Here is a 19,874-nt window from a genome sequence, read left to right on the forward strand (position 1 = left end):
AGAATGATTTCTCCCACTTGCTTCTTACTTTTTAAAAATTGTTTCAGCTGTTTGAGTTCCTCTGCCTTTTCTATATAAACTTTAGAATAATCTTGTCTGTGTCTATAAAAAGTTTTGCTGGAATTTGATACAAATTTCCATCTATATATCAATTTGGGGAAAATTAGTATTTTTACTATGATGATTCTTCTAATTTATAAACAAATTATAGCTCTTCATTCATTTAGATTTTTAATTTCTTTCATTAGTGTTGTATCATTTTCAGCTTACCATTTCTGTACACATTTTGTTAGATTTACATCTAAGTATTTCTGGGTTTTTTTGAAAATTATAAATAGCATTGTACTTTGGATTCTGGCATCCATGTGTTCTTTGCTAGTATACTGAAATGCAGTTGATTTTTACATGTTTTATCTTGTATCCTATAATCTTACTGAACTCACTTATGTTAGTTCCGCAAGTTTTCTTAGGATTCTCTACATAGACCGCCATGTCATTTATAAAGAGGGACAGTTGTATGTCTTCTTTCTGCTCTGTATGCATTTTATTTCCCTTTCTTGTATTATTGTGTGGACTAGAATTTCTAACACTGTGTTGAGTAATGTGATGGGAGCAGACGTCCATGCCTCATTCCCATCCTTAGGGAAAAGTGTTTAGTCTGTCACCATTAAGTATAATGTTAGCTGTAGGGGTTTTTTGTTTGTTTTTTTTGATACTCTTTACCAAGTTGAGGAAGTTCCCTCTACTATTTTTTTCCAGAGTTTTTATCATGAGTAGATGTAGATTTTTGCCAGATGCTTTTTGTACATTTATTGATTTTTCTTCTTTAGCTTGTTAATATGTTGGATTACACTGATTGGTTTTAAAATACTGAGCCATCCTTGCAAACCCAGAAAAAACCCTATGTGATCAAGATGTACAATTATTTTTTATATATTGTTGACTTATACTTGCTAACATGATAATTTATGCATCTATATTCATGGAAAATACTGGTCTTTAGTTTGTTTTTTGGTACTGTCTGGTTATGATATCAGTGTAAGTAACTTCATAAAATGAATTATAAAGTGCTTCCTCTTCTTCTGTTTTCTGGGAGAGATTTTATAGAATTGGTGCTAATTCTTCTTTAAACATTTGATGGAATTCTTCAGTGAAATCATCTGGGTCTGAGATTTTGTGTGTGTGTGAGCTTTTTTTTTTTTTTACATCTTTATTGGAGTATAATTGCTTTACAATGGTGTGTTAGTTTCTGCTTTATAACAAAGTGAATCAGTTATACATATACATATGTTCCCATATCTCTTCCCTCTTGCATCTCCCTCCCACCCTCCCTATCCCACCCCTCTAGGTGGTCACAAAGCACCAAGCTGATCTCCCTGTGCTATGTGGCTGCTTCCCACTAGCTATCTGTTTTACGTTTGGTAGTGTATATATGTCCATGCCACTCTCTCACTTTGTCACAGCTTACCCTTCCCCCTCCTCATATCCTCAAGTCCATTCTCTAGTAGGTCTGTGTCTTTATTCCTGTCTTACCCCTAGGTTCTTCATGACATTTTTTTTTCTTAAATTCCATATATATGCGTTAGCATATGGTATTTGTTTTTCTCACTCTGACTTATTTCACGCTGTGTGACAGATTCTAGGTCCATCCACCTCACTACAAATAACTCAATTTCATTTCTTTTTATGGCCGAGTAATATTCCATTGTATATATGTGCCACATCTTCTTTATCCATTCATCTGATGATGGACACTTAGGTTGTTTCCATCCCCTGGCTTTTGTAAATAGAGCTGCAATGAACATTTTGGTACATGACTCTTTTTGAATTATGGTTTTCTCAGGGTATATTCCCAGTAGTGGGATTGCTGGGTCATATGGTAGTTCTAATTTTAGTTTTTTAAGGAACCTCCATACTGTTCTCCATAGTGGCTGTACCAGTTCACATTCCCACCAGCAGTGCAAGAGTGTTCCCTTTTCTCCACACCCTCTCCAGCATTTATTGTTTCTAGATTTTTTGATGATGGCCATTCTGACTGGTGTGAGATGATATCTCATTGTAGTTTTGATTTGCATTTCTCTAATGATTAATGATGTTGAGCATTTTTTCATGTGTTTGTTGGCAGTCTGTATAGTGTGTGAGCTTTAAAATCACAAATTAAATTTCCTTGTTAGTCACAAGGTGAGTCAAATGATCTATTTCCTATTAGGTGAATTGTGATATTCTTAGAATTTTGAGTTGTTGCTCCATTTCATCTTAGTTGTCAAATTTACTTTTGTAGATTTCTTTGAATTATTCTCTAAGAATCTTGTTTATGCCATCAAGGTCTCTAGTGATATCTCATGTGTCTTCCTTTTTACTTTGTCACTTTTGCCAGAAGTTTGTCGATTTTATTGATTTTTTTTCAAAGAAACAACCTGTTTCATTGCCTTTCTATATTGTTTTTATGTGTACAATTTTATTTAATATGGTTCTTTATTATTCCCTTCCTTCTTTTTACTTTGAGTTTTTTTTTTTTCTTTTTCCTTCTTTTTCTAGAATCTAGAAGTTGGATTATTGGTTTGAGACTTTTCTTATTTTCCAGTGAATGTGTTTAGCTCTGTAAATTTCTCTCTCAACACTGCTTTACCAGTTTCTCACAAATTTTGATATGTTATATATCCGTTTTCCTTTACTTTAATATATATTTTGATCTTGCATGAGACTACTTCTTTTACCCATCAATTATTTAGAAAAAGTGTTGTTTAGTTTTCAAATGTTTGTAGAGATTTCCTTCTCAACTTTCTGTTACTGATTCAGTTTGATTCCATTGTGGTAAGAGAACATACTCTGTATGAATTCAGTTCTTCCAAAATTCTGAGGTTTGTTTTATGATCCAGGCTATGTCCTGTCTTGATATGTTACATGGGCACTTAAAAAGGATATACAATTTTCTGTTGTTGGGAGGAATATTCTGTAAGTATTGAGTAGGTCTTGTTGGTTGATGGTGTTTTGAGATGATTCTGTACCCGTCTTGATTTTCTGTCTAGTTGTTTTATCAGTTGTTGAAACTCCAGCATTGAAATCTCCAACTGTAATTACGGATTATTTATTTTTCCTTTCAATTCTGTTATTTTGGCTTAATATATTTTGCAGCTTTTTTTTTTTTGGTACATACATATTTAGAATTGCTACTTCTTTTTGGAGGATTGGTCCTTTCATCATCATATAATGCTCCTCTCTGTCTCTGATAATTTTCTTTCCTATGAAGTCCACTTTATCTAATACTCATGTAGTCATTCCTGCTTTCTTTTTATCAATGTTTGCATTATATATCTTTTTCCTTTGTTTTACTCTCAACATGTCTACATTGTTATATTTAAAGTTACTTCCTTGTTGACAGAATAGAGTTGGGTCATATTTTTAAATTCACTCAAGATCTCTATTTTTTAATTCATGTATTTAGACTGCTTCCATTTAACGTAATCATTGCTATTTTAGGGCCTAAGTCTGACATTTTACACTTTGTTTTCTGTTTGTTCTCTTGTTCTCTCTAGTTTTCATTTCTCTCTTTTTCTTCCTTCTTTCCTGGTGGTTATTGAACATTTTTTGGACTCCATTTTGATTTATCTGTAGTGTTTTTTTTTTTGTTTTTTTTTTTTTGCGGTATGCGGGCCTCTCACTGTTGTGGCCCCTCCCGCTGCGGAGCACAGGCTCCAGACGCGCAGGCCCAAAGGCCATGGCTCACGGGCCCAGCTGCTCCGCGGCATGTGGGATCCTCCCGGACCGGGGCACGAACACGTGTCCCCTGCATCGGTAGGCGGGCTCTCAACCACTGCGCCACCAGGCAAGCCCCTATCTGTAGTGTTTTTGAGTGCATCTCTTTGTATAGCTTTTTTAGTTGTTACATTATGCCTACATATCTTATCACAGTTTACTGATTTCACCATTTTACCAGTTAGAGTAAATTGTGGAAACCCTACCTGCCTTTATATCTTTTTACCCTCCTCATTTATAATATTTCTTAAATGTGCCCTCTACATATATTTAGAACCTCATCAGACAGTGTTATAATTTTTACTTCAGCCATTAAAAATAATTTGGAAAACTCAAAAGGAGAATGTCTGTTGTCTTTACTAATATTTTTGCTAGCCATGTATTTTCTTTTTTTCTTATTTCTTCTTTCACTATTTCCAAGATTTATTACTTTATTATTTCTTTCTGTTTTAGAGAACTACCTCTTTAGCAATTTATTTAAAATAAGTCTGCTGGTCATAATTTCTCTTAGTTTTCCTCCATCTGAGAATGTCATGTTTTCTCCTTCATTCTAGAAGCATATTTTTCACTGGATCTAGTTTTCTGTGTTGAAACTTCCTTTCTCTCAGCATTTGAAAAATGTTGTGCCATTTCTTTCTGGCCTCCATGGTGTGATGAGAAATCTACTTTCATTCAGATTGCTTTCCCCTGTAGGTAAGGTGTCATTCTTCTTTCACGGCTTTCAAGATTTTCTTTGTCTTAAGTTTTCAGAAGTTTAACTGTGATATATCTTAAAATGGATGCATTTGGAGTTATTCTGTTTGGGGTTTGTTCAGCATCTTGAATGCGTAGCTTTATGTGTTTGGCAAATTTGGATGTATCCAGTTGCTATTTTAGCACTTTCTCAGCCCCTCTTTCATCTTCTTTTTCTCTGGGACTCTGACAGCATAAACATTAAGTCTTTTGCTATCATTCCATACATCCTTGAGGCTCTGTTCATTTTTTCTTCTTTAGTCTATTTGTTAATCTACTGTATAGAGTGGGTAATTTCCATTGTTCAGTGTTCAAGTTCCCTCATCATTTCTTCTGTCTCTTCATTCTTCCCTTGAACCCATCTATTAAGGTTTTTTATTTTAGTTATGTTAATTTTCACTTCTAAAATTTCCATCGGAGTCTTCTTTGTATCTTCTGTTTGTTTGCTAAGATATTCTATTTTTTTAATGAGACTTTCTACTTTCCATTTTTTAAAAGTGTGTCCATAATTGCTGTTGAGGCATTTTATGATGGCTGTTTTAAAATCTGTGTCAAATAGTTCTAACATCTTTGTCCTCTCAGTGTTGGCATCTCTTGATTAAACTTTTTTCATTCAGTTTGAAACCTTTCTAGTGCTTGGAGTGACAGGTTTTTGTTTTTTTCTGAAGTTTGGACATTTGGGGTATTTTGAGAGTCTATGACTTATTTTAAACCTTCTGTTATAGTTGGTTTCCCCTGACACTGCTGTGTTAGATGAAGGATTCCACCTCATTATTGCTAGTTTGGCATAAAAGTTCAGGTTCCCTACTCAGTCTTTGCCAAAACCCAAGGGCAGATAGTTCCGTATTAGGAGCTGGGAGAGGGGAGGAGTTGGGAGTTCTGGTTCCCCACTAGACCTCCACTGATACCTCCCTCAATGGTAGGGATAGGAGTGCCTCATTACTCCTCCCCGCATGATGTCTACTGATACCAACAGCCACCAACCATGGGCAGAAGGACTCATTTCCACTGGGTGATAATGAAAGTCCTGAGTCTCCACTAGTCCTCCTCCTATACCACCCCAGCAGAGGAGAGTGGCACCTTATTACCACCCAGTGGGAGTGGAAGGCCAGGCTCTCTCTGAGGAAGGGATGGGCTCATGACTTCCTGAAAAGCATGAATGTCTAGCTTCCTTCTTAGTCTTCTCTGAAACCACTGTTTGGGGTTGGGATGCCTGGTTGCTTCCTCAGCAGCATGGAAATCTAGGCTCCGCACTTGGCTTTTGCTGGTGAAAGTAGGAGTAGGGCTACTGAATTTCCTATGTTGTTTGGTGGAGTGAGATGGTTAGTATCTAAATGTTTCCTCTCTTGTTAGGCTGCCCCTTTCATAGTCCTTTGGCTAGAGGAAGCAAACTTTCGTTGGAACTTTTGTTGTCGGGGTCTATTGCTGTGTCCGGGTTGCCAGTGTCTTTAGCTCCAGAGATATATAGGGCCAAAAGAAATATCAGAAACTCACCGCAGTATTGTTCCTTGAGTCCTGAGGGCACTAGTTAGTCGACCTCTTATTCCCACCTTTCAGATTCTTCTTATGGTTGTTTCATATATATTATACAGGGTCTTTAGCTGTACCTCATGGGAGAAATAGGTAAAAGTACATTTATTCCATCTTTTTGGAAGTGGGCATTTCTAGACTGCCCGATTTTTCATGATAAGCTCAAGACCCAGATTTTAATATAAATTCTCCTGTTTTGTCTTTTTTTATATTGGAGATTAATAGTTAAATAGCAGGCTAAATGCAAAATGTCTACCGTCTGACAGTCTGTGCACTCTGCTCGGTTTCCTAAGAAATTAGCTTTCCCTGGCTAAGATTTGTCATTTTCTTACCTCATTTTATATAAATGTCTATCATTTATCTGGAGGTGACATTGCTGACAAACTGAACTATCAAGGGCATAGCTAAGAAAGAGGAATTTAGTGGGAAAAGATCACTAGGCAACCAAATTAGAAGTCAAAATGTCCAGACACTAAATTTCGTGTACTTTATAAATAGGTAATAAGCCTTTAGGCTCCCTCTTAGAGCGTGATTTAAAAAAAAATATGTGTAAAATAAAATCACATACATACACATGTAGAAAGTCAGCGCACTTTCCAAAGCATGATGCAAATTAGAGGAGATAGGATTTCATGAGTTAGGAACACTGCAAACATTAAAAAGAAAAAACTCACAGTGAAGCAGAAGAGAAGAAAATGATAAAATGTCATTAAAAACAGCCAAATCCCCTAAAAAACACTTGTGGCTCCTCATTATTGGTGCACACATTCTTACACATCCTCGGTAGGTGCTAAAGGTCTTCCTTTATCTGTGTGTTGTTCAGGTGTTGATATCTATCATTAGAAGTTTGAGTTTCAGGGACTCATGTGATCATCTCTACCCTCTGCCTTATGCAAATTTGCAACTACTTACCTAAGACAAAAAATTGTTTTTAATCATTCAGAGGAGAAAAAAAAAAAACACTTCTTATAGAGTCCCTACCATGTTGTTTGGCAGCATATTGAGAGCTTTACCACAGTATCTACTTTAATTTTTATAAACACTCTATGCAATAAATACTATTATTTTCCACTTTCACTGTTTGAGAAATGGAGTTTGAAGGCCAGGAGTAATTTTACAAGGGCTCTGGCTTCTCAGTGGCCATGATGGGATTGCCATCCAACAAGACTCCAGTTGCCATGCTCTTAACCAGCCTGTAATATGGATTCTAAAATGTTGAGATCACACATTGGGAATTAAGGGAGAGGTTTTTGGACATCTAGAAATTGCATTAATGTTAAGACATTTGAATTCACTCTGCAGCAGCAAAAACTTCCACGCTGACATTGACTGTGTCCTCTGGGGTCTTGACTGGTGACTCTCAAAGATGCTTCTCTGCTTCCTAAGTCAGGAACTGTAGGCTCCAAGAAACTGAGAATTAAACTTTTTATAAGTGACGGTGGCAACAGCACAACTGTGCTTGTTGTTTACAACAGGTATACCCTCTTTTTCATTGCCAATTGTCAAACAAAGGTGTTCACAATTACAGGCAGTTTGATACTCTATATTAGGGAGGGTTCATGAGATCCAGAAGGACCTCTTGGTATGAAAGGACAAGGAAGGGATAACTTGGCTTCCACTGTCTTGGTGCAGATGCCATCCACATTGCTGTGCATCCAAGCTAGTCCTTTGGTATACATAGGCATCCCACTACAGCGTGGTAAATAACCAAAGAAGAGCAGAGGGGTTCCAAACTACAGATCTGCTCCCCAAGTGTTTCCTGACATATTGAGGAGGCAGTGAGCAACGGTAGCCTAGAGAAAAAGCATTACACTGGCTCTGGGTTGTATTTGCCATTTTAATGAAAATTTGTATTTTCCTCTTCTGTCTAGGCCCTTCCCTATGGTCCAGGCTATTTTGCATGGCCAGTGAAATCACTAAGAACCTATCATTTGGAACTTAGTGGCATCTAAGTGTTTTGGTCTTGTTTGCTAGGTAGAAGGCTAGTGTCTTCTGAATGATGTTTGTGTACATTTCCAGGCCCGGGGTGTTAAGCTGCAGGCTGTGGGGCTCCCTGGTTGCCAGGTCACATGTTGGAAAGGCTTCTTTGCATCAGCTTACCTACGGTGTTCAGTGCTCTTCCCCGTTTTTCTTTGCCACAGTGGATATCCCAGCCATGAAAAGGACAGTATGGGTAGGCTTAGGTTGATGGTCACGGGGTTGTGCCAGTTAGACCTCTGTGAGCAAGGTGATGTCCTGTACGTAGGTGACTAGGGGAAAGAAGAGACCAGGTGTGTCCAAGATACAGATTTGCGAAGAAGAGAAAATGGATGAGGAGTTTCCTGAAGGCTCATTAAAGAAATCAGAGGAAGATTGCATGTCAAGAATGCCTTATATTATTATTCTCCAGACGCAGCCAGGCAAATTTTATGTTAGTCGAATGTGACCTGGTACCACTACTGAAGCATCACCAGCATATATTTACGCCTCATACGCCTTTCTTTTATTTTTTATTTATTTAATTTTGGTATTTGTTTTTCCCCAGTCCTTCGATAGCAAAAACAGAGTGTAATTAAAGTGGGATAAAATCAGATTTGCTTTGAACCACTTTGCAGTAAGATCTTGCATTAGAGTGACAGACTTATCATGCCATCTTCGCACATATAGAAAATCAAAAGATGAGTTATTTTGCTATTACTTTTTTCCCCAAATCTATTCAATTAAACAGCAAGAGAATTAATTTACTGTGTCGAGTTCTTCTATTAAGGCTGATTGTTTAAGTATACATTAAGCGTTTGCAGAAGAAATGATGCAGCGCTGACCAAATTTGCCTTCTTGTGTTTTTATCTGAGTCAGGGCGTGAGTCAGAACTGAAAGCAACATTTCTTAGGATCACAATCTGGGTTTTTCTCCTGTGATGTTTTTAGGTGGCCAAGTGACAAGTGCCCAAACTCAGGCCTGACTTTTCGGAAAGCATCGGCCTTCTGCCGGACCTGGATAATGGATGTCAAGGATCGGCGACACCGCTCTCTGACCAGGGGGCGGTGTGGCAAAGAGTGTCGCTACACGAGTTCTTCCCTAGACAGCGAAGACTGTCGCGTGCCCACGCAGAAGTCCTACAGCTCCAGCGAGACTCTGAAGGCCTATGACCACGATAGCAGGATGCACTATGGAAACCGAGTCACAGACCTCGTTCACCGGGAGTCAGATGAGTTCCCAAGACAAGGTATGTAGAGCTGACCGCACTGATGGTCCGAGCTGTCTTACATGCTTGCACTGTTGCACGTCGATGAGAGAGGTTGGTAGAAATGGGGAGCAAAGCAGGCCGGCATCAACTCCCCATTAAAGTTTAGTTTAAGAGAACAATCTTCTCATTAACCCATATCAAACTCCTGTGGGGATTATACAAGGGCCTCTTTTGTTCTAGACACTCAGTTCTTTGACAATTTGGTAGTTGCTTTTGGAGACCTACCAGGGTAGGTTTTGACAGATGTGACAGACAGCAGACCCTTGACCCCATGAGGGTTATTCCTGAAACCATCACGGATTCTGATCTTGGGGAACATGGAATTATCTGTGATTTTTAAACTATTTTCCTTGAAACCAGCACACAAGCCTCCCAGAGTTCAAATTTCTCCTGCTTCTCACTTTGGGCTTCTTGGTTATATTCTCTTTGAACAAATGCTATAATGATAAAAACATATTTGAACCATACCCCTGATACAATAATGTTTAATTTCTCTCTTCCCCCCCCCCCAAAAAAAAATGTGATGTAAATTCTGAGTTACACATTTTTTTGTTTGTTTTGGAGCACAGGTGAATTCCAATTTCAGTTCCACTGATATAATTCCCATGTACTTTCACACAAACTTAATTTTCATGTAGTATTTTGATTTCTTTGGGGAGGAGAATGTTTTCGCTCCAAGCACTAACGGTTGGCATTCTCTTCATAGTCACTGTCCGTGGAGAATTTTGTTATCACTTGTCATGAGTTGCTATAAATGTATGGACAGGTAGACTCAAGCACAAACAGTCCTGAGAAGCAGTGTGTCTGAGTTGACTCACAGGCTCCACGTGTTGTGCTTTGTGTACCAGCCTTGCCTTGTATGTGATTTACATAAAGACTTAGCAAAATTACAAGTGTATGCACAAAAATACAGTGAATGCACCAGGAAGGGTCGCTCTGCCTGTGCCAAGGGTCAACGGCCTGCCTGCTGGGTTACGGCATCATGTGTTTATAACACCGATTCTGTAGTTTTTGTTCTATGTCCCTGTCAGTAAATGTTGCAACTAACTTAATTCCTCATGAGATACCTTAGCTTGCGTCTTAGTCCTTTCAGGCTGCTGTAACAAAATACCGTGAACCAGTGGCTTATAAACAACAGAAATTTATTTTGCACAGTTCTGGAAGCAGGGAAGTCCAAGGTCAAGGGACTGGCAGATTTGGGGTCTGGTGAGAGGTTTTTCCCTGGCCCACGGACAGCCATCTTTTCCTGTATCCTCATATTGCTGAAGAGGGCAAGAGAGCTCTCTGGGGCCTCTTTTAAAAAAAGGGCACTGAACGCATTCATGAGGGCTCCACCCTTGTAACTTATTTACCTCCCCAAAGTCCCACCTCCAAATACCACTGTGGTTTTTGTTTCATGTAAAAAATTTTGGAGGGTCACAGACATTTACTCTATAGCAGCTTGGAATTCCATTCCTGGTGTCTTAGCTTCCTTAAGTTACTTTACTTATCTTTTATTAGAAAACACCACTTATATGTAATATATATGTATATATCCTATAATCCAGTGGTTGTTCTAAAAATAACATGTTCTCAAATTCTCCTTGTTTAGCCTAGGTTCAACTTTTATATTTAATAGAATATTCAACAAAATCAGTGGAGAAGCAGCTAAAATTGTTTTTCCACTGCCATTGTAGACCCTTGCAGAATACACTTTTTATTTAATCTTCACTCTTATTTTCTGAGTTGCCTTCATGTAAATGAAACACTTTGCAAACAGGGGGAGGGTTCCTTGAAAATTGTTCTGTATCAAATGTGTTTGATCTGTGAGTACCGTCAACAAGTGTTTTACTTTGTTAAATTCTCACCCGACCCCAAAGTGCATGTAGTGGGAATTGGAGAAAAAAATATATATATATATATGAGGACTCACAGCTTAATTAAGGGAGGGCTTAAATATCCACTATGAAAAATGAGGACACCTACCTGTTATTTCCAAGAGCATCTCTAATACAAGACTCAAATATTTTGAAAGGTGATGCACGTCCAACACGGTTGAAAGTCTTTCATTTTCTGCTGTACTTTTGGTTTTATTTATGATACTACTGCATACGTTTTTGTTTCTCGTGATTCTGGGCTGAAATGTGGCCTCTCCTTCCTAACTCTCATTAAAGGTACATCCTGGCTTCTGGATCATTGTGCACCGAGCTGTAGATCCCAGATTATTGTTGAAATGTGGATTTGCCTATCACCTTTTCCCTTATTAATATTTACATAAAATGAAACCAAGTGCTTGGGATTTTATTTTCATATATACCTTTATTCTTCCTGTTTAATCTTGTTCCTCTCCATTGATAATAATGGAAGTCGCTTGGCCATATCAAACTGCTAGCTTTGCAATTAACAATTCACACATGCCTTGTGTTGTTATTGAGCCCATATTTGTTTGTGTAATGTGTTTGCATGAATTAAAAACTGTGCAGGCCAAAAGTAGAAATGAAAAGGCATTGGAAGTATTTGCATATGCAAGTGCAATTCCTTCTGAAGACATCTATGAATTTATGCATGAAAATGTAGTCAGTCTGAGTGGATCTACTTTGATGGGTTCTAAAATTGAACTCTGCAGGAAGTAAATAAGCACATATTTAAGGAGAGGAGGAACAGGAGATGCAATCTGGCAAGCAGCACTTTTTTTTTTTTTTTTTTTTTTTTTTTTTTTTCCGGTATGCGGGCCTCTCACTGTTGTGGCCTCTCCCGTTGCGGAGCACAGGCTCCGGACCGCAGGCTCAGCGGCCACGGCTCACGGGCCCAGCTGCTCCGCGGCATGTGGGATCTTCCCGGACTGGGGCACGAACCCGTGTCCCCTGCATCGGCAGGCGGACTCTCAACCACTGCGCCACCAGGGAAGCCCAGCAAGCAGCACTTTTAAAGTGAAACCTAGCCACTCCAGAGAGGGTTAAAACAAATTTTACAGTCAGTAATAACAATACTTTTTAAAAACTGTCATGCATTTCCCATTTTATTTTCTTATTCATGAAATCAAAGAGGAGGATCACCTCGGCACTTATTAGCCTAGAGGTACATTAGCAAGGATCAGAGCGGGATCATCTCCTATGGTATTCTTATTTAAAACCCAAGACACTGATCGTAAAACAAACGTGCTTCTCACATACAAGCAAGTTTGGCACACACAGTTGGATGACTCTCCAGATGCTCAGAGGGGAAAAGACTTGCCAGCTAGCAGAAGTGATTTGGGGCCAGGGTCAGACCTTGTCCTGTTTCCCCAACTGGCTGGCAGCAAGTATCAAATGTGAGAACCTGCCAGGTCCCAGCAGGAGAGATGAGCCACATGTTCCCCTGAGAAGCTTATGGAAACGCCTGTCAAAGTAAAACTTCTTCGCTTGCTTTCAACACAGAATCCTCCTCTGCCTCCTTCTGTTGTGGTCTCTTCTCCTACGAAGAGACAATGCAAATTACCTGTCTGGCCTCTCTACGCTGGATCCTCCTGGTGTGAAGGGAGAAAATTATTGACCTTAGGTCTATGGCCGCTGGAGTCATTAGTAATTAGTAAATGACTAATCCTGCACTAAATAGCATCCTAGTGGTCTGAAAGTTAATGCGCCTGACAAAAGTGACCAGTGGTCTGATCCCTGGGCGGACCTAGTCCCAGCCTAATCTCTGAAATAGATGCCACTTTGAATAATGTAGGTCAGCCAAGTTCCCAGGCAGGTTGTATCAGCTTGTTCTTTTGGACCCTGAAGTTGGGTTTGGAACAGTGTGATATACAAGACATCCTCCCGTGGCTTAGGAGCCTAAAGTTAGGTTTGAACTCTGCTTTTGCATATTTATGTACCTGTGACTCTGGTCTAATTCTGTGCTTCACCAGGATTACTATCCAGTCTTCAGATGTATTAAACAACAACAATTATAATAACAAAAGAATAATGGCTAACAATTGTGGAGACTTTCTTCATGTCAGGTGCCGGTCGAAGCATTTTACTTGTAGTAATTCAGTTAATGTTCAGAGCAATGTTGTACGGTAGGTACTATTATTAATCCCTTTTTTTATGGATTAGGAAACCTAGGCATGGGGAGATTAAATACGTCATCCAAGGTCACAAACATAGGAGGAACTGGAGACAGGTTTCACATCCAGGGAGCTGGATTCAAGAGCCGTGTTTTAAACCATTATGTTTGAGCACTTCTCAAATAAATAAGTAAACCAATGAGAACAAGCCATTCAGCTTCAGTCAAAGGCCATGAAATTCAATGGAGAAACCTTTTAGGTATCAACACCTATAAGCCTTTTTCAGTATAGGAAGTATAATCCCTAATGTTGATGGAACATAGAATGAGCACCACCAGCCTCAGTGCTGATCTAGATTCCTGTTCTCACCCATTCCCCTCCATGTGCACAACTATCCCAAACTCCCCGGAAGCCTACCTTCCTACAGTGCTTCTCTACCACCCACCCCTGTAGGAGAAAGTTCCCAGTGTCAGTATGTGTGCCAGGCTGTGAGCACTGATTCTCTTCCCTCCCCTAGGTCATTGCTTTTTGCACCACCTCTCATCCCGGAGCACTAACCAAGAAAGGGGTCACTCTCTAAATGCTATTGCCTAGGTAAGCAGAACGGACTGGTTTCTGGGCTATAGCCAAGGCTCAGTGGGCCAGAGAGTTCCGCCATGCTTCTCATCCCTCTAACAGCCCTTCTTTCCAGTTAGTAGTGCAAGTCCCTTGAGAGGGGGCCAAGATTGAATTCTGTGTCTGTACCTCAGGCTGTCTGTTTGGGTCAAGGTTGAAGAAAGAACTAGAGGAAGACTGGGTTTTTGAAAGGATGCTTGCATCTCTTGTCTCCATCAGATCTAGCACAGAAACAACTTTCACTAACCCCTTGATACCCTTTAAAAATACATCAACACACACACGTACACATTTGAGGCTAGGTTTGATTTTGGCATTTCATAAACTAATTTTCACTCTTGTGATCTTTAGAATAATTTGGGCAATACGTTTTTGCTCTGTGTAATTTGGCGTAATTAGCATAAATTAAACATGTGCTAATGAGCTGAAAACTCATGAACTACCAGTAAACTCAAGTGTTACCTGTATCGATTCAATTAATGTATAATTGTTGAAGTACATTGGAAACCTGTGAGCATTTCTGTTTATACCATTGTGTTAAAATACTTATTTTTCCACTGTACCCAAAGCAACAGTTAGGTTCTATTTTGAAAACCCCAGCCTTTCAATTTATCTGCCACAATAAACCATTATGTTTTAGGGAAGTTCAGGAGTTTGGTTGGTCAGTATTTGGAAGGCTGACCAGTACCTTGAGAAGATTGCTTTCCATTTATTCTTCCACCCCTAGGCAAGACTTCTTTTCATACCTCAACTGAGGATAGTGTTTTACTTCTTAGTCTTTGGTTGTGTTGTTGCTTTAAAAAAAAAAAACCTTTAGAAAAAGAAGGGCTCTACAACATTTCAATGTAAGATGATCTGTTATCTTCTTGCTGGCTAACTTGAATGCTTGTTGCTTCATCTGAAAGGCATATGGGAGAGCAGTTAACAGTGCAGACCCAGAGTTAAACTGTGTCTGTGTCCCAGTATTGCTGTGTTTGATCAGTATGACCTTGATCACATTCTAGAGCACAGACTAGACTAAGTCTTATTTTCTGTTCTTGTAAATGTTTCCATCAATAGGATTATTGGGATCCTTTCTTACGATTATGCATGTATGCTATGGATGTTGTCTTTCTTTTAATAAAGTGCTGAATACATGCTAGCAGTTATGATTACTACTGTTTTAATACTATTGTCAGCAAGAGTGGTGATCATCTTCCCTCCTACCCTTACAATATTGTGTGTGACAGAAATCTCCCTTCTTCCCACGCCCACACCTTCGATTTGTTTCCTGTGACTTGCAAAACTTCTGACATCTTCAAAGCCAGAATTTCTCTTCCAGTTGTTGATAGCGTGTGTTTGACTCCCTACGCACCGTACCTTTTGCTCCCAAAGATGAACATAACTCACAGGTTATTTCCCTATTTTTAGAAAGGAATGAAAAATACCATGTAGCAACTGTCAGCTGATGCCAACACACTGTAAGAGTTGCTAGTCCGACAATTTTACAAGTAAAAAGAAGAAAAAGATTGGGAAAATGCTCTAAGGTAGTGTCACTGGATACAATTTTTTTTTAAGATGTTTGTTTTATAGCATATAAATGGCATGAAAATCTTAGGAATGGGTTTAAATTACGAGAAGATTTTATGCATATAAACTCTGGATGAAAATTATTTCATTCTCATCACTCTACATGTAATAATTTAGAGTCCTTTTCACTTAGAGAGTTGAACTTATCTGGATTTTCATTGTTGTATTCACTGCCCTTCTAGGATTACAGTCTTCATGTTTCCCAGTTGTTATTCTTTCGGTAATTATCTACTGTTAATTTTGCATTCAATTTTGGATCTAACTTTCTTTGAATTGTCTTCCTTTTTCTGTTCTTTTTCCGTGGTAATTCTCCATTTCACCTGAGACCTTCCCTCTTTCTTTTCCATGGCACTTCCTTTAGAACAGTCTTGTTTGTACAATCTGAATGCTCACTGCTTCTGTTTCTCGAGACTCTTTGAGTTACAAGTAGGATAATATCTCAACTGAAATTAGCTTATGAAAAAATCTGTTGCTTTGTCTTATGTCATTGGAGAATCTAGCAATACATCTGGCCTCACACTGAAGGCTTTTTTCTCATTCTCTTTACTTGGCTTTACTTTGGAGAGAGATCTGTTGGAAGTTGTCTGTTGATAACCCTACTCTCGTATCTCTTCCCTGAGTAGCATCATTGGAAACAGTCTTCTGCAATCATCAGCAGAACATTCCTAAGGAATATTCAGATGGGCCTGGCATGGGACACACGCTCATTCCTCTGTCACTCTGACTTCAGTTGGCCATGTCTTGGGCTTAGGCTACACCTAGAGGTAGCTTATAGTGAGTACTTTCTAAGCCTGATGGAATAAATGCCATATAGGATATAAAAATAAATGTCCTGATATCAGACATAGGTAAAGAATATTGACCGGCCTGATAATACATGCCTCCAATACTAGTGGCACTCAAGTCTGAAACAAGTGCAGTCTTTCCAAGCTCCCATGTCTGCGTTCCCAACTGCCCTTGGAATATGTTTCATAGAAAATCCAGTAGAGAACTTAATTTTCTTTTCCTCAAAATCTGTTTTCATTTTTTCCCCGTTTTGGGGAATGGTATCATAACTCCTGCCTTTAAGGTAGAATCTTCTAAGACTGTCTTTTTTTTCCTGGCTTCTTTATATCGATGTTCACTACGTCATGACCATTATCTTTCTTAATTTATTTTATTTCCAAGTTTCTCATCCCATGGGAAGCTTCCAACATTTCAATATTGTCCCACTGCTTGACCATTTAAATTGCCTTTTTCCATCAGTCTTTCCCCTGGCATGCTTTTTTGTATCATGGATAGTCTTTGAGTTTCTAAAGCACTGCCTTATTTTTTTTATTAATTTATTTTTGAATTTTTAAATTTTATTCTATTTATTTTTTTTTATACAGCAGGTTCTTATTAGTTATCCGTTTTATACACATCAGTGTATACATGTCAATCCCAATTGCCCAATTCATCCCACCACCACCACCCCCGCGGCTTTCCCCCCTTGGTGTCCATACATTTGTTCTCTACATCTGAAGCACTGCCTTATTTAATAAGGGGTGCCCGCGAGGCAATCGTGTTAAGTTATGGGACACAGCAGTGAATAAGGCAAACATGGTCACTAACCTCACAAAACTCAGCAATCCTAAAGAGGAAAGAAATAATAGACATAGAACTAGATATGGTCTGATAAACAGCGCAAAAGGGAAAATACTGGATGGCTTTGGAGAGGTATCTAACCCAGAATTGTGCATCAGGGGTCCTTTCATACCCTTGAAGGATGAGGAAGAGGTGGGTGATCAAAGAGGCAAGAAAGAGCATTCAGGCAAAAGATAGAACATATGCAAAGATCTGGATGGGACAAAGATGAGTTGTTCCAAGGATCTAAAAGAAGTTCAGGTTAGCTGAATGTGGTGTGGGGACAGATGAGATGGAGTGGGAGAGAGAAACTGGCTCCTGGAGGCATTTCAGAGAAACGATGCTTGCTTCAGTTGATGGAGTATGTTACAGGGAGACAAGATGGTCAGTGAAGTGGGGTAGGAGACGATGTTTTATTTAGGCAAGGGAGCCTAGTAGCCTGAACTGGGATAGTAGAGATGACTTGAGAGGTGTTGTTGGGGAGCAAAGACTGTTGACTTTTTAGGACTCTGTAAAAGTGGAGGCAGGCATAATGTTCTGGATCTCTTGGGCATTGACCGTTCTCTTCTCCTGCAGAGAGAATACTGCCTTCCTGATGCCAAGATTACTGAAAGAGCCAGAGAAGGTCACTGCTTGTAAATAATCTCTTAAACGGAAATGCCTAAGATAGTTAGTTCAAGTTCCCCTGGAATGGCAACACAAGCCAGAGTATAGAAACGTGGTATTATAAGAATTTGGATGTTTTTCTCGCTCTTATTAGCCTGCCTATGCAAAGAGTAGTACCAGCAACGGAGTACCTCTTATGGATCCAGGGCAAGGAAAATATAGGAAAAGGATTATGTTTCATCTGCTGCCCTGTGTGACCACAGTACATTGCTCGTTTTCTCTTATTGGCTAAATAAATCAGGAACTCATACCAGATGTGTGTGTGTGTGCCTGAGTGGGTGTTTCATTCCTGCCAGTTGGTAACTTGACTAGCAAAGCAGAGGATGCTGAGAATATGAAATCAATACTTTTCTGGCAACTGAGGGGGCAAGCAAGGTGAGGGAGGGAAGAGGAGTCCAGGACATTGCCGAAGTTTCTGGTTATGGCAACTGACTAAATGTTCCTGCTCATCACGGAGGCTTCAAACAGAGGAGGGGCTGGTTCGTGGGTTAAGATAGGATGTGTAACTGTGGACCTTTCGAGTTTGAAGTGCCCTTAGGCCGTGCACGTGTAGATGTCTAATAGGCAGTTAAATGTACAGCTCTGAAATTCTGCTGAGATGCTTGAGCTGGATAGAGATTTAGGAGTTGACAGCTAATAATTTTATGGGACTTGGTGTGATCAGCCAGGAAAGAATATACAAGGAGCATAGATAAAGGGGTTCATGTGAGAACACAGGCAATCAATGGACAGGAAGAGGCCGAAGATCCTGCAGAGAGAGTAGAAAAAAACTTTCCTTTCGATGCTCTACTTAGTCTAAATTTGACTTAGCATTCATTCCAGGTAAAAATAAATAAAACAGCACCTGTCTTATTTCCCACTCCACTACCAAGAGTTGGCTTCCTTTTCATCCCCTAAATCAGAGGTCACGACGTCAAGGCGCACAGGCCATGCTTGGCCCCTAGGTGGCCTACAGGTTGCGTTAGACGTTTAGAGTGGCATGCGCATAGCCAATCCATTCACGTTCCCGTTTGCTACAGGGGCCCGCCCCATCACTGCTTTTTATCTTAGCACCCGTCCTCCTCTTCAGTCACTTATGTTGCATGCCAGGGCCCTCTAGGCTGTTGCCATTGAGAAAGAGCATGAACTTTCCCGTGTCCACACTCCTTCCTTGTAGAGTATCTACCTGCCTATTCCAGATCTGTTAGTCCCACAAGGCTTAACCTCCAGATCACCTCTGTGGAGAGAGCTCAGCCCTCGGAATCCTGCTGGCCCTTCCTGACTGTTACTGTTGTCATTAGCTCTTTATGAGTGACTCAGCCTCCCCAGCATGTGGATGCTAGGACTCCTGTGAATAGGAGATAAACAAAGTGCTTTGCAGCTTTCTGTTCTGACTGGTGGAGGCTGCAACAAGAGAATTTATTTTTATCAGTGGCTTGTTTCCTGTTCTAATGAGAAGAATTTAAAGCTCCATGACTCAGAAAAGGAATCCACTTAGAAATCTGGGTTGTGTTTCTGTCCAGCAGGACAGTATCAAATCTCACATTGTGAAATGCCAACCTGCAAGAGTTTTCTGCAACACACTTGGATGCACATATATTGAGTTTCACTACCATTTGCTTTTTCAGAGTATTGGTGATCCAGTGATGCTATTGGCTTTTCTAGGCTGGTGCTACATACTGCAGTCCTGTCTCTGCAGGGACCTACTATGTCATACATGTAGGGAGCCTTTGGTGCAATGCGATTGGTGACAGGATATAATTCCGACCGGAAGCTTTAGAAAAACGGCACTGTGAGAGGTCGAGTAATTAATTGCCTGCGTCTGTCTCAGGATGCCTTACAGTCTGGGTCCAGGAGGGGTGCTGCCCCACCCGTTGATGAATCGTCATGCTGATAGTATCAAAGGAGACATTACATTTTCAGTGTCATAGTTCTAGGTTTTAAATTTAATTTTCAGCCCTGGCAATTCCAGAAGCATCCCTAGGGACATATGAAGAGGAGGGGGCTGGTGTCTATCCAACGTGAATTCACGTTCATTTCTTGAGCACCTTAATCGGCACACGTATCTCACAAGACCTCTTTTTCTGCCGCAGCCAAACTCCATCATAACACCAAGTTACTCAGTATTCCTCCTGCTTTCCTTTCCACTCAACCTCAAGTCAGATCTACTTTAGTAATAAATCTCTGCTG

At 39.8% G+C, this 19,874-nt stretch overlaps 1 protein-coding gene across 2 annotated transcripts in view; it reads left to right on the forward strand.

Moving 5' to 3' along the window:
* The first annotated feature begins 8,997 nt into the window (after positions 1 to 8,997).
* TENM2 (teneurin transmembrane protein 2) overlaps positions 8,998 to 19,874 on the forward strand; it is a 990,950-nt gene continuing 980,073 nt past the window's right edge. For both annotated transcript variants that reach the window (XM_065874146.1, XM_065874147.1), the window contains exon 1: positions 8,998 to 9,223. In XM_065874146.1, coding sequence (XP_065730218.1) covers positions 8,998 to 9,223 — 226 coding nt within the window. The remainder of the gene's footprint in view (positions 9,224 to 19,874) is intronic.

Source organism: Phocoena phocoena, chromosome 3, assembly GCF_963924675.1.
Source record: "Phocoena phocoena chromosome 3, mPhoPho1.1, whole genome shotgun sequence".
NCBI lineage: Eukaryota > Metazoa > Chordata > Mammalia > Artiodactyla > Phocoenidae > Phocoena > Phocoena phocoena.